This window comes from Podarcis cretensis, assembly GCF_951804945.1.
Source record: "Podarcis cretensis genome assembly, chromosome: 9".
NCBI lineage: Eukaryota > Metazoa > Chordata > Lepidosauria > Squamata > Lacertidae > Podarcis > Podarcis cretensis.
This window is the reverse complement of record NC_137178.1, coordinates 30,963,600-30,986,546: the sequence shown is the minus strand read 5'-3', so window position 1 is coordinate 30,986,546 and position 22,947 is coordinate 30,963,600. Positions and strand designations below refer to the sequence as shown.

Below are 22,947 nucleotides of genomic sequence, written 5' to 3'. Positions count from 1 at the left end.
AGTAACTGTAGCTATGCTGTTCTTGAATTTACATGAAAAACAATAATAAAAAATGGGGGGGGCACATCAAGGTCTTTGTTTCTTTTTCCTGCAGAAATGATAGTAATAAATTAATTCAAAGTTAACACCACAGTTCTGGTGATTTGGTATTTTGACTACTTTAATATTGCAACTTCCTGGAAAAACCCACAACCCTTTTCTATGAATCTGAAGATCATTGGATTTTTGCACTTCAGTTTTTCTGAAGACCAATCCAATTGCACTGAGACAACTACCGTACTTTTCCGTGTATAACACGCCCCCATGTATAAGACGCCCCCTATTTTTCAGGACTAAAATTTAAGGAAATGGAGGGAGGTGGCTCAGAATTGTTGAGCTTTTTGGGGGAGGGATAGCCCAGAGTTGTTGAGCTTTTTTAGGAGGGATTGCAGAAAACCGCTCAAATACACACGGCGAAAAATCCACCTCTCATCTGTCCCTTTGCTGGCAGAAGCTGCCAATCGCCCGCCCAATTGCTGCAGCGTCAACCAATCAACACCAGCCCTTGACGCAGCAACCAATAGCATGCCCAATAGCTGCTGCCAGCCACGGCAGCAACCAGTCAAACATCCACCCTATGCATTACCCACGTATAAGACTCCCACTTTTTAGCATGATTATTAAATAAAAAAAACCAGTCTTATACACAGAAAAGTACAGTAAACCCAAATTGTTATAGTGTCTGAAGTTTATTATATAGATTTTTCTTTGTTAGGGGGATATAGCACTGATTACTTAAGAACAAAACACACTGTATGGTATTTATTTCACTGTAGTTATAGTCATGAATGCTCAGAATGTGATTCATTAGTTCATTGTTCCACTAGATGGCACAAAAGTCCTATCTTTTAGCTTTTCCCAGAGGATATTCTAGAAGTTAGCATCTATTTTAACAAATTAACCTGGAGGACAGACTGTGATCCTTTTTAGAGGCAGTAAAAAGCTAAAGTATCTTATTTTTCTGCCATTCATGGCAAGGTGTACATATCCACCGAAACAAATATATAACATAGGAACATTTGAAGTAGCTAACAGGATAGATATAAGTATCCATGAATCTAACCAAAGACAGTTGTTCCACAGGTCTCTTTTTTTTCTAAAGTAGGCTAAGCATTTATAATGTGCAGCTTTCAAAGAGAAGATGTTTCAGTCACATGGGATGTAGAGAGATTAGTGATGAGGGAGGGATTTTATTTGGTTTGCACTGAAAGGCGAATCAACCCAGTTCACACTTTCCAAAGCAATCTGAGAACCAAAATGCAGCCATTCTTTGAAATTTGCACTTATCTGAATTTTGCCATGCTGTTTTCCAGCCAAGTGACATGTGCTGGGATAAAGTGTGCATATTAATGTATGTATTAGTGAAACGAACATACAAAGATGTGTTCTATTAGAGAAAACTGCTTGTTGACAAAATTGCCTACAAACATGTGCATTTCACACTAAAATGGTGGTGGGTTTCCAAAAGGGCTTCTTTCAAAAAATTGCTAACCAGTGTGGAAATGTGGAGACCTGAAATTATGACTGGAAAAAATGAGAAATGGAGAAAACCCAAAATTGACAGATCCGCCCATCCGTAGTAGAGATAGAGAGGTGCATGAAATAATTTTATGTTTTATTTCAGTGACTTAGCTTGATTGCTGCTTTTGGAAGTGAGGAACCCAAATTTCAAATATCTGCAGCAATGGCATTTACCAGGTAGCTTTCAATCATAATTCCTCAAGTCCATATCACAAATTAAAACTTTAAGTCAGACACACTGAGACTAAGAGCCATGAGGCCTCTCTGATCAGATTTTTTAAGGAGGCTTACAGATAAGAACAAGAATCACTAAAAACATAGAAAAATAAAATATATGTAAAACATACCAATAATTACAAAAAAGCAACAAAAGCCAGTAATGAACACTAATAATAATAATAATAATAATTTATTATTTATAACCTGCCCATCTGGCTGAGTTTCCCCAGCCACTCTGGGCGGCTTCCAATCAAGTGTTAAAAACAATACAGCATTAAATATTAAAAACTTCCCTAAACAGGGCTGCCTTCAGATGTCTTTTAAAAAGAAGATAGCTACTTATTTCTTTCACATCTGAAGGGAGGGCGTTCCATAGGGTGGGCGCCACTACCGAGAAGGCCCTCTGCCTGGTTCCCTGTAACCTCACTTCTCGCAATGAGGGAACCACCAGAAGGCCCTCGGTGCTGGATCTCAGTGTCCGGGCTGAACGATGGGGGTGGAGATGCTCCTTCAGGTATACAGGGCCTAGGCTATTTAGGGCTTTAAAGGTCAGCACCAACACTTTGAATTGTGCTCGGAAACGTACTGGGAGCCAATGCAGATCTCTCAGGACCGGTGTTATGTGGTCCCGGCGGCCACTCCCAGTCACCAGTCTAGCTGCCGCATTCTGGATTAATTGCAGTTTCTGGGTCACCTTCAAAGGTAGCCCCACGTAGAGCGCATTGCAGTAGTCCAAGCGGGAGATAACTAGAGCATGCACCACTCTGGCGAGACAGTCCAGACATTCAAGTTCATTAGGTTCCCATTTTAATTTGAACCTATTGAATCCACACTTCTCCAACTTTTGCAGTGTAGTTCTCTATCATAAAAGCATGTCTGTTAGTGACAATGACATTCAAATATGCATTTTATTGTGGCAAATTGCCTGCAAAAATGCGTACATTGTGATATTTTCTTGTGTGTGTGTGTGCGTGTACGAAAAGATAAATAGAGAGAAATGGGGTTAACTGAAGATTGAAAAATAAAAAACTGAGCAAAACTGAAACTGAACGATTCATTCATCTCTAGTCAATGATGTGTGTGGGTGGGTGTGTGGGTGTGGGTGTGGGTGTGTGTTTAATATTACACAAATTAATCAGATGGGCTGCAGAAGTGTTCTTTACAGCCCTCTGCTCATTTTACCCTCCACTCCTAACATACAAGCACAAAACATTCCCACAGTGCAGCCTGGACAGCTACTCCGCTTCCTGCCAAGTTGGGGCTCTGCCTGCCTTGGGGCCTAGCTTGGAGAGCAGGACGTGTGTGAAACAGATGCCCAAAATATTATCTTTCAGGAGACAGCTTGATGTTTTGACACTACTAGTTTTTGGCAGAAAATAATATATTTAATTCATCCTTCTGTTTATTTTTTTAAGGTGTTTTTTTGTTTCGTTAACCTGTGTTGTTTTGGCAGTTAAGAATCTGACAGCCTTAAAACCAGAGATTAAAAGAAAGGGCTGGGTATGCTTTTGTTGAGGGCGAACTGTCAACTGTGGAACGTCTTCCTGACATTATAAAGTTTCAATATTGCTTTGAGATATTTAATGGGAAGCAATCCATAAATGGAAATAAGTACCCAGGATTGCAGGCAGGAGATGGCCTGTTTGAGTTCAACGTCTTCCATGTTAGAAAGACAATGTTTTGGATCCAAAGAAATACAAGTAAGAGGAAAATAGTTGGTGGTGATATGCTCCAAAAACATGTTCAAGAAAGATTTGATGCAGGGCTGTAAAAGGGATAGGATTTCCAAAAGTCTTCCCATGAGCAGAAAGTACATTTGATCTAACCCATTGACTTCATTAAAATTCCAGTGGAGATCTTCAGAAATCCTGAATGGGCATTTCAGGAAATTTTCTTAGGAGTTACAGAATTGCATTGGTGAAGTAAAATTTTCTTTCTTGTATATCAAGTTTGGGAACTAAACAAACTATCTGCTAGTTGTATCTTAATCAAAGCTGCTTGATGATAGAATAGTTTATTTGATCTTCAAGCATCCTTCTAGTGGACTTCTTGAGCATACAATGCAGGTTTCTCAAAAACATTTCAGCCTTTTACCCCTACTTTATGATTTAGCTCCGACAACCCAAATTTCCTTCATTTCCCACTCATTGTACTTTTGCCTTAGTGATGCCACATGATCCTAACTTCTTGTTAAATTGTTGTTGATTTTCTTCTTGTATACAATCATTAACTGTAGCATTTGCACTCCTCCCCCCTGTAACAATCAGATTACCAATAAACTGAAATCTTAAAGACAGCAGAGAGTAAATTCTGTAATTTTTAAAAATTGATGATGCACTGGCATCTTTCCATCCTGCAACAGGTGACTATTGGGGGTCTTCTCTACCAAAGCAAGCTGGTATCAATCTGATACCAAATCGTTTTAAGGATTTGTGATCCTGTTAGGTAGGTGACTGGTTATTATTCCACATTTTCTCTAGCTGCTGGTGTACAACTGAATTACAGCAAAGAAATAGTGAAGTCTAAGCTGATTAACAGCCCAGTAATAAGAATCTAGCTTTTTCCAGTTGCCTTGAGTAGAAGTAAACCCTTCATCTCAACTGGGTTATGAATTTGACTGTTAGGTATTAGAAATAAAATAAACCAGTTGCTGCAATGTTTATATCTGTCAGTCACACTATTAATAATTTGAATGAATACCTACATTTGCAAATAACAATGGTGTCATTCCTGCTAAGGGTGAGTGGGAGTTTTGCTGCTAACGTGACACAGGAGTAAGGATTCAGTTTTTACCTCTCAGGCACTGACATGAAACATGCTCCTTATAAGGATGGTATTCTTCTGGCCACTTATATGTCACAGGATGTTATTTTCATAGAGCTGGTAGTAGCAAGTGTTAACGTAAATCCCATAATTGACAGGTTAGTGGTTTGTGGAGGCAGTGACTTCCCCGGAGGGGATTTCTTGATTAATTGTGATGGCAGATTTAAGGCAGACTGGTTGCCAGTGGGAGGCAGCTGATTACACAGTGTCTAATTACAGACTTTCCACTTTCCAGGGCAATGTAGTGTCATGTGTAAACCTGCCAAAATTCTTTCAAGACAGGAAATGCAGGGGAAGCTAGGCTGACCAAAAAGAAAGACACTGCTAGCAAGGCAAATCTTTGATGGATCATGTATAAACAAGAAGCAGGGACAGTGGGAGACAGTGAGCTCATTGACAACATTGGGAGGCAGTCCGTGCAGTTGGGGTAGAACCAAAAACACTAAAGGTCAAAATCTAAGATATACTTCAGCTATGCCTAAGTCCCTTTCTCTCCCTAACTCAGATTGATTTCTGCACCTGAAAAACAGGAATATGGGGCAATTCTCAAATGCTGTTAACAAAAAAAATACATGCCAGTGCTCATACTGTATAGTACAAAAAAATGGGGTTTGCAACAAATTGTCAGTGTGGTGTGTTTCTGTCCATTGCTACAGTTGGTCAGCCTGACCCTACAGAAGACTTGATTCCATTTCCTTATCTGCCATATTTTCCATTTTCCCTCCCCACAGCCAATCAGCTCCTTGGTCAGTCCTCATTGAGTTCTTTTGGAGTTCTTCCCACTCTGGTTTTATTTCTTTTCAAAACTGCAATGCTACAATCCTTGTTGTTGCCCCAAACCTCCTGATAACTCCCTCTTGTGCATGTGTAAGCCATGGCATCTCAACTGAGCATCAGAAATAAGACAAAATGACTCCATTGCATGCCAAAGTGTAAACAGCCTTCTGGGTTATAACTGATTTATCCTTTGTAATTTGTAGACTTAATGGGTCTCCTTCATTGAGAAGGGCAGCTGAAGGATATATTGTTCCATCATGACTGATCTTCCTCTATCTATAGTTCACAAACAGCCAAAGGGATACGTGAGAGGGAACACTCTCAGTTCAAAATAGGTGATAGTAAGGTCAATGCTCTGCCTTGTGAACTGCGGGTTTACCTAGGAACATGTAATGTACAGGATCTCTGTTGCAGAAGTTTTTTGGCAGCTGCTGATATGGATGATGTTGCATGGTGGTAAAAAATGAAAAAAACACACACAGTATGCTATGCAATTCCATGTCAGCTGTCAACACTGCCAGATGTTTATTACCATTGCAGGTCAATGATCAAACATTGCAAATTACATATCCGATATCAAAACCAAACATCATTTGGCTGAAACACAGACAGCAATAAAACTCTATGAATATTAGGAAACTATTCCAACATTTGCTGTTGTTATCACTGAATAATTTACATCATGAAACTTTAATTAAAGTACAGGGTGCTCCCAGGTGATTTTCCTCCAGAGAGAAATACTTTGAGAATATTCAGCATCAAAATCATCCACAGAAGAGAATTTTGAGGACAATTTTTGTTTTATTTCAGCTGCAAATGTTTCACGGGTAACTTGGATTTTTGTAATCAGTTTAAGTTTGGCTCATTGTATGCTAAGGCACTGCGCCACCCACCACCCCATTTTTCACAGCAATAAACCAGGCAGAAAACAGTGCTTTTTGGATCAAATAAGGCCACAATTAGAGGTTTGGAATAGGCATTGGATACAGCCATTGACTTCAAGCCCGCCTTCCGGAAGTATAAAAGGTAAAGGGACCCTTGACCATTAGGTCCAGTCGTGACGGACTCTGGGGTTGCAGCGCTCATCTCGCTTTATTGGTCGAGGGAGCCGGTGTACAGCTTCCGGGTCATGTGGCCAGCATGACTAAGCCGCTTCTGGCGAACCAGAGCAGCGCACAGAAATGCCGTTTACCTTCCCGCCAGAGTGGTACCTATTTATCTACTTGCACTTTGATGTGCTTTCGAACTGCTAGGTTGGCAGGAGCAGGGACTGAGCAACGGGAGCTCACCCCGTCACGGCGATTCGAACCACCGACCTTCTGATCGGCAAGTCCTAGGCTCTGTGGTTTAACCCACCCGCATCCCTCCGGAAGTATACCCAGGGTCCATGCAACAGCGGGAGAGTCCTATGACTTATATCAAGTAGGAGTACCCCACGGGATGGCTGTCTTGATGAGTGCTGTGGCTCTAGCCCCCATCTAGGACAAAAGCAACTCCTCACATATCTCTTTAGTAGGATATCCTTTTCTCAGAGGGACAGGCAGAGACACAACCTCCCCTCCAGCCAAGACTTAAGGCTTACCCAATGCCTAAACCACCAGAGTTGTGATGACCACTGTGAGGTAGACAAAAACACCGGAGTGGAACAAATTTTCTGGGTAGATAAATTTCTACCCAGCCCCAAATACGGTGACCAATGAAGTCCACAGCAAGGCCAAGCAAGCATAATTAAAGCTGAAAACATAGGCAGGGCTCAGGGCTTTCTGGCTTTTAAGCCCAAGGAGTGGACCCAAGGGAAGCCTGAATGCTCCATTGGGCCTGCTTCTGAGGAGAGCCTGTCTCCAGGGCCACCCACGACTGGGCAATTTGCAGACAGGCCTGAATCCGATGCCCTGGCCATTGATACACGTTGTTAGGTCCAACGTTCAGTGCCAGCACCAGAAGTGAACTATGGCGGCTGCGCCAGGCTGCAACACCGCCTGCCCCCTAAGTGGTAAGTGGACTTGATACAAATGTACTCTGTAGATGCTTTGACTACTAGGCCAATGCTGGACAATAATTGACCAAATATTTCTTTGCTGGTTGAGTTTACAAATAACTGGCCTATCCTAATGCAGTCAGGGATTGTTACACTCCTAGAACAAGATAGAATGGAGATGATTAAAGATTGATGTATAAAGTATGTTTTGATGGTGTGAATCACTTTTAAGTAATTTGCAAAATATGCTTTGCTCATAAGGAGCAACCAAAGCTTTTCTCTGACCTTCCGTCCGCACACCTGTGGGGTTCTCCAGGATCACTATCTGCTGGGATGTACAACACATCCTCTCTCCCTGTTCCTCTCTCTTCCCGTTAGCAGGTGATTTACGTGACCCCCATTGGCTTCTGTCAGTTACCTTTGATTTGTGAACAAGCTAGAATGAGCCCAGGGCTGGTGGGATCGCATGGTGACAGAGGGATGTTTGAAAGAAAGGTTACATGCAGCCTTCCACTCCTGTGAAAGCCAAACATGCCATTTTTCATAGCTGTAGCTCTGTGATTTCACCTTGCTCACTCGTTTGGCAGGAAGCGCAGCTACCGCCTGATGACAGTTCTGAAACAGAAGCAATTGAAAGGGCTTCTTTATTATCTAGAGGTCAAAATAATCAGAAAGTGGAAGAGAAGCAGACAGTGTGACATACAGAATGAACCAGGGTTGCCAGACCCTTATTTTAAATTAAAGGTGAAGGGGAAAGAAAATTAAAGAAACTACCCTAATGACAGTAATAGTCCTATGTCAACAGAAAAGTGCATTTTTATTATTAGTGGAGAAGGAGAATCCAGTGATTTCTTTCAATGGGCTTAACTTTTACCTGAGATCGATTTTCCTCTTGACCTCAGAGTTCAGCAGTAGTCAAAGCAGAATTTGCTCAGTGTGTATCTCTTTAGAAAAGAAACCTTATTTTTAACCATCAAATAAAGCATGGGATGCAGTAGGGTAAATGACTGAGCGCAGTCCCATTGAGTTCAAGGAGACTTGCTCTCAGGTATAGGATTGGAGCCTTAAAATAGTTTTTATAGGTCAATCCTATGCATGTTTGCTCAAAGGTAAGAAATTCTGACTTCAATTGCACTTACTCCCAAGTAAGCAAGTATAGGACAACAGCCTAGGGCTGTAAATCTAGATGCACTTAGTGAGACCCATGGTGAGACTTCTTAATATATACATATATATGCATAGAACTATAACCTTGCAAGTCTTGATTTCATATTCTTAAAGATATGCACTTATTTATTTAGCCTTTCACCCACCTTGTCCCCCAAGGTCAATGTGGATTGAACGTCAGAAAAACCAGATACATAAGGATGTGATGATTGCTAAAAGTCACCTGCTGTAAGATGCCTACCCAACTTCTTCTGAAATATTTCAAGGGAAAAAGTTACTTGCTTTTTATTGGGTCAAGTGTATCTGTGCGGTATGATTAATTGCCTTAAAGGTAAAGGGACCCCTGACCGTTAGGTCCAGTTGCGGACGACTCTGGGGTTGCAGCGCTCATCTTGCTTTACTGGCCGAGGGAGCTGGCATACAACTTCCAGGTCATGTGGCCAGCATGACTAAGCTGCTTCTGGCAAACCAGAGCAGCGCATGGAAATGCCGTTTACCTTCCCGCTGGAGCGGTACCTATTTATCTACTTGCACTTTGATGTGCTTTCAAACTGCTAGGTTGGCAGGAGCAGGAACCGAGCAACGGGAGCTCACCCTGTCGTGGGGATTCGAACCGCTGACCTTCTGATCGGCAAGCCCTAGGCTCTGTGGTTTAGACCATAGTGCCACCCACGTCCCAATATACTTCATAATCCACTCCTATCCAACAATCCTATCCATAATTGTGCTCCTACCAAGAAAAGCGCTCCCTGACCCCAAAGAGATATCAACATACTCAGGCAGCAATAGGTCCAGATAGTTTTCTCTCTCGAGGTTGAAAGTAGACCAGGCTTACAAAAATTTTCTACTCCCATCCTCTTAAAATATATGTTACAAATTGATAGCTATTTATCAATGGACAAAACAATTTGGAACTCATGATGATAGTACACAGAAGGCTTTCCTATCCCAAATTTAGGCTCTGCATTCAAACTAGTTATTCCCAATGCAAAATCTTTTTACAAATTCATTTCAACAAACTGTTTCTATCTATGAGACATTTTCAAATGTAACTTCTGTAAGTAAGTCTTCAACAAAGTTTAGTTTCACTTTTACACATGGTATCCTGTTTTTCAACAAACCATGGTTAGTTATACAACCTTGCATTCTCACCTATGGCTTGAACTTTAGCAACTCATAATAGTTTAGTATCCTGTGCAAAGATGGCTAATGCTAAATTTGTCAAGTTCATGCAACTCAGCATATGTGCTATCTATTAGCAGTCCCTGAATGTCCAACCTGGTGGTCTGACATTAATGGAGCTCTGATATGCCAGTACCATCCTAATCTCTTCAATCATATTGATCCGCTGAAGAGCTAAATCGAGTATGAGTGCTTCTTATTCATGTTGTTTTTGTAGCTGCAGTTTGTAGTTTGGGTGATGAGCCAAAAGATGACAAGTCCTTTACTCCATTTGAAATGGCTAGTGAAAACATTTTTTGAAAATAAAAAAAATCAATTATTGCTTCTGCAAGGTTTGCACGCCACTGAAAAAGTTTTGTAACTCAGCCAAAATGATCAGTTTTTCAACAGGACCAGCCCTTACAAGTATCAGATATGTCTGAACAAAGCTCTGCTCTATTCTGCCTTGCAGTCACAAATGGCTGACGATATCCCTGTTGAATGATGTTGTTGAGTGATGGAAAACATACAAGTAGTACTCAGGACAAATGTCAGAATGGTACTTTGTACCCTAAAGATCTATTGCAGACTTGTGCAATCAGGAAACACTGGGAAAAGGCAGGCACTCAATAGCTCCAACGCTGGAGGAAATAGACTCTGAAGACACTTCCCAGTCACCTAGCTTGATGCCTCATCACCCAGGCTCCTCTTTCCCAACGTCCATTGAGGCAACAGTGTTCAGGGAACATGGGCTTTCTCTGCCCTAAAAAAGAAGAGAGCTATTGGGCTTAGAGTGTTTTCCCACTTGAATAGGGCACCATTATGATCTCAATGGAGTCAGATGGAGGTGGAGAGATAGACATTTGTGAGTACCCAGAGGTATTTGAATGATGAAAGGAGGATTACACAAGTCAGCCTTTCAGTGGGGAAGGACTATTGCTTAGTAGCAAAGCACATGCCTTCAAAGAATCATAGAATTGTAGAGTTGGAAGGCACCCCAACGATCATCTAGTCCAAACCCTTGCAATGCAGGAATCTCAACTGAAACATACATGACAGATGGCCATCCAACTTCTGATTAAAAACTTCCAAAAATGGAGAGTCCACCACCTTCTGAGGGAGTCCGTTCCACTGTCAAACAGCTCTTACTGTCAAAAAAAGTTATTCCTGGTGTTTTCAATTTCATTGTTCTGCATGGACAATGACAATAAAGATATCATATATCGTATAGTTGGAATCAGCTTTCTTATAACTTGAAGCCTCAGTCCAGTAAACCAGTCCAACCCCATCGTTCTGCCTGGACACTGAGGTCCAGCACCGAGGGCCTTCTGGTGGTTCCCTCGTTGCGAGAAGCCAAGTTACAGGGGGCCAGGCAGAGGGCCTTCTCGGTAGTGGCTCCCACCCTGTGGAACGCCCTCCCACCAGATGTCAAAGAGAAAAACAAGTACCAGACTTTTAGAAAACAGCTGAAGGCAGCCCTGTTTGGGGAAGCTTTTAATGTTTAATAGACCATTGTATTTTAATATTCTGTTGGAAGCCGCCCAGAGTGGCTGGGGAATAAATAATAAATTATATTATTATTATTATTATTATTATTATTATTATTAGTTCATGTCCTGCCCTCCAGAGCAGGAGAAAACAAGCTATTTCCTTCCTCTATGTGACAGCTGTTGAGATCTTTGAAGATTGCAAAGAGCAGACACCTGCTACACCAGGGATCTGAGGGTTTGTCCAAGGAGGGTTGCCTATTCAAGGTGAGCATGAGGAGATGCCGTTTCCTAACTCTCTTCGTGGTAGCAAATGCACCAGAGCTGAGTTAGGGGAGAGATTGCCTTTGGCTAGTTGACTGCAAATCAAACACATACGTCAACAAGGCTGTGGCCCACAACTGAACCCATTTGCAGTGCCTTGTGTTTTCATTCCAGGAGTGTGGGGGAGGGAAGGCGGAAGTAATCATGTTTTAGGTTGGAACAAATTAATACAAGCAACGCTAGGCACATGTGACACGGTGATCATGGAAACGCTGGCACAGCTCTAAGTATAAAAGAACCATCTGACCATGCTTTAAAAACCACAGTACACTGTAACTCATTATCAAAGAGCTGATATACAAACAATGGATCAAAGTCTCCCAGCATTCCCATGCTATGGGTAGGAAAGCCCGGCTTTCTTCCGTTTCAGATGAACTCAAGATGAAAATGCTGCAGTGTATGAAACCTTTTCCACTGATGAGAGAGAGGGAGAGCAATAACTTAAGAAGCCTTTACTGATGTTAAGCTCTCAGGTGTTGCCTTCAGGCAATTTTTGTGTGTTGTTGATTATTAATCTTTGTAGCTTAATCACTATAAACACGGATGATAATTATCTTAAAAGGGAAAATGCTTTCTTTGTTGTCTTCAGCACAACATTAGGTGTGTGTTTTTTTACTCTTCCCTTAGACTGTAAACCACACTATCTAAACTCTCTCTGCAGTAAGAAATCTAATCCTCTAAAGCGGAGCAAAAGTATTTTAGCCAGGAGGTGGTTGTCAAAGCTGTGGCGGCTGGTTAAGCGCTCTGCTCCTGCAGGAAAGCCTTTCGCTTGAACCATTTGGAAATCTTTTCTTTTTGTGCTGCTGTATTTTAAATGTGCACACATAAACAGCATCAGCTCTGCTCTCGTCATGGGCAACCAGTCATTTCCCAGAATGGCATCTGCACCAAAAGGCACATTCAGCCGGTTCAATGAAAACCATGTGGTCACTTCAATGCCGGTGGGAACAACAAAAAGTTGTAGTGTGGAGTGCTGCCCTTCACGATTCCAGCCAGGCAGCTATGCCCCTTTCCAGGATACTCCATTCCATTCCCATTCCCACCCACTGTTTTACATTTCCCATTTCCCATTTCCTCCTACTCAGCAGTAAGTCAGGATTCCATGTCCACCAAGCTCAGTCTCACTAGCCTGCTCTGTGATCCACACCTTATTTTTTATTCTGTGTGACAGGGGGACATCTGCCCTTATATTTCTGGTGGGATCTGATTAGACAATCCTCACTTTCAATTCTATGGATACATTAAGAAAATAATATTTTTAGAAGTGCTAGACTTCCAGTTTTGGTAAACATCCCAAAGATGAAAAAGCTATAGGTGAAGAAGTTAATACAGATCCTTTGGTGCCTTTGAAAGTCAGGCCAAAAGTAATTTGCCTAAAGCTGTGCCGATTGCCCCAGGAATTATTCAAGCTCTCTTGACTGATTTATGTGGTACATTTTTGTGGCCAAACCTCACATGCACCAGATTGTGTGTGTGTTTGTCTTTCCTAATCAGCAGCTCCTCTGCTGACTTGAGAGTCTCCACATTCAAAAGTCTTTCAAGCTTTTGCTGTGGAATCAAAATTGATCCAAAAAGCTCCAACATGCCATATGTAGCCCTCTTTCCAGCATGTCTGAGCAATAGACAAGAAATCAGGTTTTGTAGGTGATTTGTCTGCCTCTTAAAATGTCATGTGCATTGTCGTGCAAGATAACAGATCTTTGGTGATCGGTTCTCTGATACTTTGCCTTCTAAACTTATTCAAAGGCATGCCCAGATGTGCCTAATTTCAGTGATGATATCCTACTTGGGGAAGCACATTTACTGAATTTGGGATTTACATTCAATAGCATGCACTGACTCCCCCATGCCTGACCACCATTCCCCATTCCATTTGTTGCTGGGCAATCTGCCAAGTGGAGCTCCATTTTAAGGCTTGAGTAGCTAAGCAGCTTTCCTTCACACGGAACTGAATTGACAGGTTTGCTCCTGGATTAATCACACACATAGTTCTTTTGAGACAAAATTGCATGTGACAATATTAAACCCTGGTCACCTTTGATGTAAAGATCAGACAATGAACCCATGAATGGCAAGGTTACACCACCATGCTATTCACCAGTAATTCTTTTTTTACTACAGACGGAGATCAGAAATGCCAGTTTCTGGACCAATTATGAGTTGCTGGCTTAGGAGAACTTCCTATCAAATCCAAATGTGGACTATACTCCATAGTCTATATTCACAACTGTAACCAATATCTTCCAGAATTGGATAAAGGTTTATAAAAGTGGAATCTTAACATTTTGTGGACAGACTCTTAAGAGCACATGGATGTATTAGAACAGAGGAAGGCAGAGCTGCCAGCTTCTCAAGATGATGGGGAGCCCAACGCAATGTCCTGACTTTGCACATGCAACATCATGAGGAGCCAGGGGCGGAGCCAAATGCCCTCTGAGCATTCACATTGGGAGCCCCCAAAGTGCCTTGGCCCCCAGGAGCTGGCTTCTATGGAGAAAGGCTTGAGACTACTGTTCAAAATATTGGGAGGAGTTCAACATTGCACCAAGATGATCATTCCATGAGGGCAAACACTTCGGCTTGCCTGATGGAATGATCCCCTATGATGTTGTTGTTTAACTTTGTTAGTTGCTTTATCTTGCTCAGGGCAACTGAAAGTGACTTGCAACCAACCGAACAGATAATAAACCCCACATAGATACACTAAAGGGATGCAAGTGGCGGGAGCCTAGGACTTGCCGATCAGAAGGTCGGTGGTTCGAATTGCCGTGACGGGGTGAGCTCCTGTTGCTCGGTCCCTGCTCCTGCCAACCTAGCAGTTCAAAAGCACATCAAAGTGCAAGTAGATAAATAGGTACTGCTCCAATGAGAAGGTAAACAGCGTTTCCATGTGCTACTCTGGTTCGCTAGAAGCGGCTTAGTCATGCAGGCCACATGACCCGGAAGCTGTACGCCGGCTCCCTCAGCCAGTAAAGCAAGATGAGCGCCGCAACCCCAGAGTCGGCCACGACTGGACCTAATGGTCAGGAGTCCCTTTACCTTTTAGATACACTAAAACCAAGAGAAGGGCCTACTGCATGAGGGAAAAGTTTTTCAGGTGGATGACCCCACTCCCTCATGGGTGGTGGTGGGTGTTCTAGGCACCACAGATGAGTGGTAGGAAGGGGCAGGGCAGAACTGGGTGGAGCAATGGTTGTGACAGCAGACTACATTCCAGCCATGTGGAAATCAAATGCGCTCTCTCTCTCTCTCTCTCTCTCTCTCACACACACACACTCCATCTAGGTGATCAAGAGGCATTGTCACATCACAAGGGCATTCCAACCAGGGTAAACATTTGAGCAGGGCTGTTGAAGGGTTTGGTCTGCGAAGGGTTTCAAGGGCTAAACACTGAGGGCTGGAGGATTGTGTTCTGTCCTTCTCCCACCCCAGGCTAAGAATCCTCATCCCTGAACTATAGCATAGGCTTTTATCCTAAATAAACAGCTCCTGTTGGGGCACCCTCACCAATAATGTGCTACGGGTTGCAATCCCAGTGAGCACAATGAATAGTGGTCAGGTTATACTTGGGTCTTCCTTCCCTACATTGCTCCCCCTTCCCTACATTGCAATTGATTGGCCTTTTTGCTAATTGCCCACTGCTTTCTTAACCCTGGGTTGTTGTTGGGTTTCTTTACTGAATTCCCAAGTCCTAAACACTTAAGTGCTGGAGACGAACTGAATTCAACAGTGTGCCTCTTAATAATGCAGCCTTGATAGGTCATGTAACAGCAGATGGCACTAACGCACTAATAATAAACACTCCACAAAACAGCACCATATTTACACCACATCTACCAACCCATACTTTTCAGCAAGCATTTTAAAACACTCTTTTCTATAGATCAAAGAAGGCTGCAATATACCAGGTCAAGCTATTTGCACAGTCTGCTTAGCCCGCTATATTGTCTGTTTCTCTCATAGGGCAGCAGCTCTTCAAGGTCTTAAGGCAGACATCTTTCAAATCACCTGCCACCAGATCCTTTTAACTGGAGATGCCACAGGTTAAATCTGGGGATTTTTTGAAGTGGTCCTCTACCACTAAACTATGGCCCTCCCCCCTTTCATTTTTATTTAGCACTCAGTCTGAACGTTACCTATTTATTCCTCCTTTTACTAGCAAAGGTAATGGATTTATTTTCTGAATGGTTCAACATTTCCTAAGTAGCTACTGAATTTTCAAATCTGTGTTGAACTTTGTGGGTGTGGTGAGTTTTGTTTTTTCCTGTATCTATGTAGGTTTTGATTTTCTGGTTTTATGCATTTATTTTATATTGGAAACTGTCCAGAGAACTTTACATGATGGGATGGTATACAAATGCCACAATACATACATACATACATACATACATACATACATACAAAAAACCTCACAGTGTCAACATTTCACATGACTTGCACCAGAATTGTACTTTTAAAATTTAATCAGGAATCTTTTTAGATAAAGGTTGTTCTCCTTTTAAATAAAGGCTGAGTAAGGAATGATCTGCACAGGCTACTCTGGCTATATTTTTATAACTATTGCTCATATAAGATTTGATCCCACAGAATTATGTGTACTCAACTCATTTCCTAGAAATATGTGTTTTCTGCAAGATCTCGCTCACGCCCGTGATTAACACTCTGATTGGCAACTGGTTCAAAAAAGGATTAAAATACTGACATTGGGATGGGCTGCAGTGAAATGTTACAATGAATTCTTCGCATGTACCCTGCCTAGTTTGAGCTGTGTGACATTTCTAGTGAAAGGCATTTGAGATAGCAGGGCAGGAACTTTGAAAGGAACTGGCCTACTTTTGGGTCACTCCTTACAGTGGAAGGATGTAACGCAAAAAAGAGCGTGACCAAAAACTATCTTAAAAGCAGAAGTGCTGCTGTTGTTTTTTACCAATGCTCTGATATTTTCTTCTGATTCTGCATTTCTTAAGTGTATAATGCTTTCATAATCTTTCTCTCTTCCTCAGCAGCCAATTGAATCAGTTTTTAAAGGAACATCTATTTGAGATTCATATGAGATATACTCATCTGATTTGATCACGGTTGTTTATATTATCACTGCTGTTGACAAGAGGTTTAACGGCCTAATTAACCTATAGATTAAAAACAGGAAGGGGTTTAAAATGACAAACTGATTCCCCCGTCCCCCCCAAAAAATCATGGGTGTATAGTCATGGGAAAAAGAAAGTGCACCCTCTTTGAATTTTGCGGTTCTGCATGTCAGGACATAATAGCAATCATTTGTTCCTTAGCAGGTCTTAAAATTAGGTAAATACAACCTCAGATGAACAACAACACATGACATATTATACCATGTCATGATTTCTTTAACAGAAATAAAATGAAGATGCAGAAATCATGTGTGAAAAACTAAGTACACCCTTATTGTTTCCATAGGAATCAAGAAGCTAAGTAGTAGACAAGGCCTGCTAATCAAATTCCCTTGCTCAATTGATCATCTGCAAGTGTGCCCACCTCTATAAAAGCCAAGGTTTTTTTTTGGGGGGGGGGTTCTGGTCTGGAGCATTCAGATGTGCTTTAACACAATGCCAAAGAGGAAAGATAACACAATGCTCTTAGAGAAGCAAGTTCTGCTGTTCATGAAACTGGGAAGGGTTTTAAGGCCATTTCCAACCAATTTTATGTCCATCATTCTACAGTGAGAAAGATTATTCAAAAGTGGAAAACATTCAAGACAATTGCCAATCTTCTCAGGAGTGGACGTCCCAGCAAATTCACCCCAAGGTCAGACCATTCAATTCTCAGAGAAACTGCAAACAAAAACAAAAACACCAAGACTTACGTCTCAGGCTCTACAAGCCTCTGTTAGCATGTTTAATGTTAAAGTTGATGACAGTGCAATTAGAAAAAGACTGAACAAGTATGGTTTGTTTGTCAGGAGAAAGCTTTGTCTCTCTAAAGAGAACATGGCAGCACAGATTTGGTTTGCAGTAGCATCTGAACAAACCCCAAGACTTCTGGAACAATGTCCTTTGGACAGATGAGACAAAGTGGAGGTGTCTGGTAATAATGCACAGTACCACATTTAGCAAAAATCAAACGCAGCATATCAGCACAAGCACCTAACACCAACTGTCAAGCACAGTGGTGGAAGGGTGATGATTTGGGTTTGTTTTGCAGCCACAGGATCTGGGAACCTGGCGTCATTGAATCGACCATGAACTCCTCTGTAATAAAGTCTTCTGCAGTCAAATGTGTGGCCATCTGCCCGACAGCTGTAGCTTGGCTGAAATTGGGTCATGCAACAGGACAAGGATCCCAAGCACACCAGTGAATCTACAACAGAATGGCTGAAAAAGAACAGAACCAGTCAATATCCAGACCCCAACCCAATTGAAATGCTGTGTGGGACCTTAAGAAAGCTGTGCATAAACAAATGCCAGCAAACCTCAATGAACTGAAGCAACGTTGTAAAGAAGAGTGGGCCAAAATTCCACCACAACAATGTGAGAGATGGATAAAGTCCTACAGAAAACAATTACTTCATGCTATTGCTTCTAAAGGTGGTTCTACAAGCTTTTGAATCATAAGGTGTACTTAGTTTTTCCACAAATGGGTTTTCCATTTTGGCTTTATTTCTGTTAAATGAATCATGACACAGAGTAATATGTCATGTGTTGTTGTTCATCTGAGGTTTTATTTACCTGCTAGGGAACAGATTATTGTTATAATGTCTTCATATGTAAAACTACAGAATTCAAAGAGGGTGCACTTTCTTTTTCCCATGACTATAAGTCAGAAGAAACTGATTTTACTTATGCTCCCCAGTTATGTTAAAATTTTCTTTTGATATTAGTGGAAATGGGACAAATCCAACTCTGCCTAGATTATGTGCCATGTCACCTATTGCCTTAGATTTTGGAAATATGGTCCAGGCATTATAAAATCTATTAACATGCATAGCACCCAAGATAAATTTAAAGCTTATCTTGTACCATTGTCAAACATGGAACTGGTGCTTGATTTGCTTGATGTGTTTCTGGAGCAGACTAGCTGACCATATTGGAAAATCTTGGACTATTCTTATTTATTAATTTCAGAATATTTATAGCCCATCCTGCCTCTAGATCAGAGCACTGGATGACTCTTTCACCCTAACCTAATACACAGGGCTGTTGTGAGGATAAAGCTGGGGGCATTCGATATGTCACTCCGTAAGAAGGGTGGGATAAAATGTGGAAATTAGGGTTTCCCAGTGGCATATTTAGATCACAGTAAAAATAAAATAAAATTGCTTAATTTTCCCAATAGATGTAAATGGAATCAAGAATAGAGTGGTGTGTGTGTGTGTGTGTGTGTGTGTGTGTAAGTAATAATGTAAAGCTTCATTGAAAAAAAAATGAAAGGAGAATCCCCCAAATTAATGTTGCTTTATTGGAAAGAGCAGCAATACCCTGTAGGGCAGAAGAGAGGTAGGAGGTAGGAGCCATTTTTCCTGACAATTGGAGCCCTGGAGACACATTGATGATATATATGAATTAAACTTCACAATGCATTCTCCACTCTAAGAGAGATTTACCATCAAATAACATGATAAGAATAAACAGCAGCATCAGAAAGTGCTGTAGATGAATTTTAGCTTCTCTATCTGCCTCAATACCTTCAGGAATGACTGGATATTCTTGTTTGATAGATGTTTATTTTGTATGTACAGACTGTGCCGAAGATTAATCTGATACATGCCGGATGTGTTGTTGAGCAGGGCAGAGTTCATGTTTTGCATACCAATTTGAAACAAGAAAGTGACTTTTGTCTGGGATATCTGAGGGAACCCGTTGCCAAGAAGCATATAATGTAAGTCTGTCATATATAATGTTACTGTTTCTTCAGAATGAACGTCGTTTTTGAAGAGCTTTTGGCTTTATTTTTCTCCAAAGTAGTGGAATGAATAATATCAACAAATAAACTGAACTGGAACATTGCAATAAATTTGTACTGGTTTACATGTCTCTAGGTAGATGTTGATGGAAAAATATGCCTTTTGCCCTAGAGTTGCACGTTAGTTGGAAATGTCTGGATATGGCTATTGAAGTTGTCATTAAATTTATATGGATGGTTTCTAACTAAGTAATACTCATAGTAGACCCATTTAAATTAAATGGGCAGGACGCTGGACACCAAGTCACACAAAGTTTTTGAAAATATTCTTTTACAAAAATATAATATGAAACTGGAAGACACACTTGTTGATTTTCCTGATGAACATGGATCAGAATTAGTCCATGGAACTGATTTGTACAACTTTGCCAGCCTCAAAACTTTGCAAACAGATGCTCTCTCTTGGAAATCTTGTTGAATCCTCTTCCCATAAAAAGCCAGCATCTGGAATGGAAAGATACACCTACATAGTGTTATCTCAAGATGACCTCATATCATTCGGTAATCCTTCATTTTAGCTGATGTATCAGTTTCTCCAGGCCTTAAGAAATGAACCTGTTGATTATTGATGCTGGGGCTTAGTGTTTCTGTTTTCACAGTGGATGTGTTACTCTCTCTTTCTCTGTAAATATGTATTTAAATTGTATATTGTGTTATAAGCTGATCTGTGCTTCAGTGTGAAGGAAGAATGGGTTATAAATTAATAATTATATTTATTATTGTTTTATTTATTAGAAGGAGGCAGGCAGGCAATGCCCCATCTGTGCAGATTTCCTTTTCTTGGTGGTGCCAGAAGTGGAGGGGGCATGAACCTGCAGGAGAGGGGAAGCCAGTGAAGATTGTTGTCCCCTATGACAGCCTGCAACTAGGATGGGACCAGGTTGTGTAGGTCATGAGAAATGGGGGTGGGGGTTATTGACACAAATTTGGCAACATCCATTTATTCATTGCTTTGCATGCTTGACAAACATATTGATGGTTAAACACGGAATGTTATTTAGTTATTGGTCTGTGCTGCATCCTATGCAATTAAATTTATAGCATAATTTCATGCTGGGTGAAAAAGTATTTCCTACAGGGAAACCACAAAACCCATAGTCAAGTTGCATACTTTCTGTTTCTTATTTGGATTTTAAAAATGCAGTTGAATGGCAACTATTACAAGCGTTACTAGGAACAAAAAACCTTTGCAGTTCATTAGTCTCTGTGCTACAAATAAGGGGTTTAGAGCAGGTCCAGTTCTTTCTTCTCCTACATCATACCCAGATGAAAGAAAATGCCTTGCTTGTGGAAAGGGGTGTGGGGAGAGAGCAACATGACTAAGGGGGGAAACCAAAGATTCACATCATTCACCGTGTGTAATGTGCCTTCACAAAGTATTTTGCTTTGTTTCTTTTACCAGTTCAGGCACTGGTAACTTCAAGGCTGGACCACTGCAGTGCCAGTCTGTTTGGACCTTCCCCTGCTGGTCAGAGGGTCAGAGTTTTTCAGAAGATAGTCATTCAGAAATTGCAGTTCTTGCAAGCTGCAACAGCAACCCCTCTTGATGATGTAATGTGCCTTCACTGGTGTTGAATGGCTTTATAGATATGGTTCAAGAGACTCAGTATTGTTGATGTTGTAAGGTGCTAAATCCTAACCCTGATCTGCAATCCCTGATCAGGGAGTTAGGATTAAGCAGAGATGTACCTCTGATGACTTCTTCTGCTGTAAATGCCCCTGTTGTACCTGCCCAAAGTCCAAGTGGTTAGGAAGCTACCACTCCTTGCCTGCATAAGGCTCCAAATCAGAGCATTTCAGTGGCAAGGCAGGTGTAGAAAAGAACCAGCCATAGATTCACCAGAATCAAAGCCACTATATCCCCCTGAGCAGGGTCTGATTTGACAATCAAAATATCCTCTTGGTGTTAGCATTTCTATACCACCAGACTAAAAATTGTGTGGAGACAGAAAGCCATTCTCAATAGCCACTCCATATTCCCTTAGAGGCTCATTAAAATCAAATATTGCAGGTTCTGTAGACTTTTCTTCTCTTTTTTCATTATCAAATGCACAAATACAAAATCAAATTTATCTTCATATAACAGGAAGTTCACCTTATCAAATGCCACAGGTCCTATGGCCATAAAAAAAAAATTCACTAGAAAATGAACAAATCCAAAGGTACATTTATTATCATATAAGAGAAAATTCTCCTCAGGAAGTCCATAATCATGAGCCCTATAAAGGAAGCAGAGCTAGCTTCTGTTACCTTAAGGCAACAATATGCTCAGTCACAAAATTACCTCAAATTACAGTATTTCACAAACACGAAAAAGACTAAAACAAAGAGTCAAGTATTACCTCAGATTTAACAGGCTATGTTGCCATCATAAAATTAACAGCCTCTTAAAAGTTTCTATTCCCTTTGCAATATCTACCCTAATATCCTCACCAAGTTTCTCAGCCAAGGGTTTCTTTGATTTCTTTGGGGAAGAAGAAAGAGAAGAAAATGACATATCGGTCCTGATGATGGTAAGAAAACTAAAGATTTCAGAAGGATAGCTTTCTAAAACTTTATATCAGTATATTCAAATTACATTAACAGTATAGTCCTGTGCATGTCTGCTCACAAGGAGCCCCTAATGAGTTCAATGGGACTCACTCCCAGGTCAGTTTTGCATAGGATTATTGCCTAAAGGTGTCATTGTTGAACCCAGGCATCCTCAAAACTTTAAAGACTACACCTTTTAATTCTTCCCTTATTATTAGACATTGAGAAGAACTTGATTTGGTTTGCACTTAAAGGTAAACCTCCCTAAATTCCACTTTCCAAAGCAAAGTGAGAACTGAAAAACATCCATCTGTCAGGATTGTTTGCCTATACTACTACTGTACTTTTCACTTTTGGAGCCACCCTTTACCACTTTCCCATTTTATTTGCAGGTTTCTGTGATCTTCAATGGGTTTTCAAAGCATAGGAAGCTTCATTAAAACAAGTGAGGGCATTGGTCCAGCTAGCCCAATATTGTCTACTGTGACAGGAAGTGAGATTCCAAGGTTTCCTGCAGGTGCTTTTCCTAGTCCTATCTGGAGATGCTGGGGACTGAACCTGGGACCTTGTACTTGCAGGGCAGGTGCTCTACCTGAGCTGTGGTATTTCCCCCTTTTGCTTCTTGCTGTTTTAAAAAACACTAGTGGCATTTGAGTTAATTTTCTTCCTTCCTTTCCTACCTTTGTGGGCAGCAACATCTCCTGTGTCCTTCAGCTATCTTAGATGCTTGTTTCTTGTATTGCACACATTTGACAAAAAGATCACTTACCCAGAAACTCCTCTCCTCAAAGCCAATAAAATTAGAGAGGGGCTGTTTTCTATGCCTGAGGTAGCTCAGCTTGTCTTCCACCATTTCCATCAAGGCAGCCTCGACACCTGACAAATTGAACACGTCAACACAGTATTGGTACGAGCTTCAGTGTCACCATTCATGAAAGAGAAGAGAAAGGATAGAATAGCTTTGTAAAATGCCGGCATCTGCAC

At 41.2% G+C, this 22,947-nt stretch overlaps 1 protein-coding gene across 4 annotated transcripts in view; it reads right to left on the bottom strand.

Moving 5' to 3' along the window:
* LOC307224076 (uncharacterized protein) overlaps nt 1-22,947 on the bottom strand; it is a 132,754-nt gene that overhangs the window by 19,445 nt on the left and 90,362 nt on the right. For 3 of the 4 annotated variants that reach the window (XR_013842403.1, XR_013842404.1, XR_013842405.1), the window contains 2 exons: nt 22,733-22,839; nt 20,925-21,546 (listed from right to left, as the gene is read on the bottom strand). Coding sequence is in view for 1 of the 4 variants with exons in the window: in XM_079990567.1 (XP_079846693.1) it covers nt 7,776-7,972; nt 22,733-22,839 (304 nt within the window). In the remaining 3 variants the exon portion in view is untranslated. Of the gene's footprint in view, nt 1-7,775; nt 7,973-20,924; nt 21,547-22,732; nt 22,840-22,947 lie in introns of those variants that run through there. The other variant, XM_079990567.1, reaches the window with a different exon arrangement.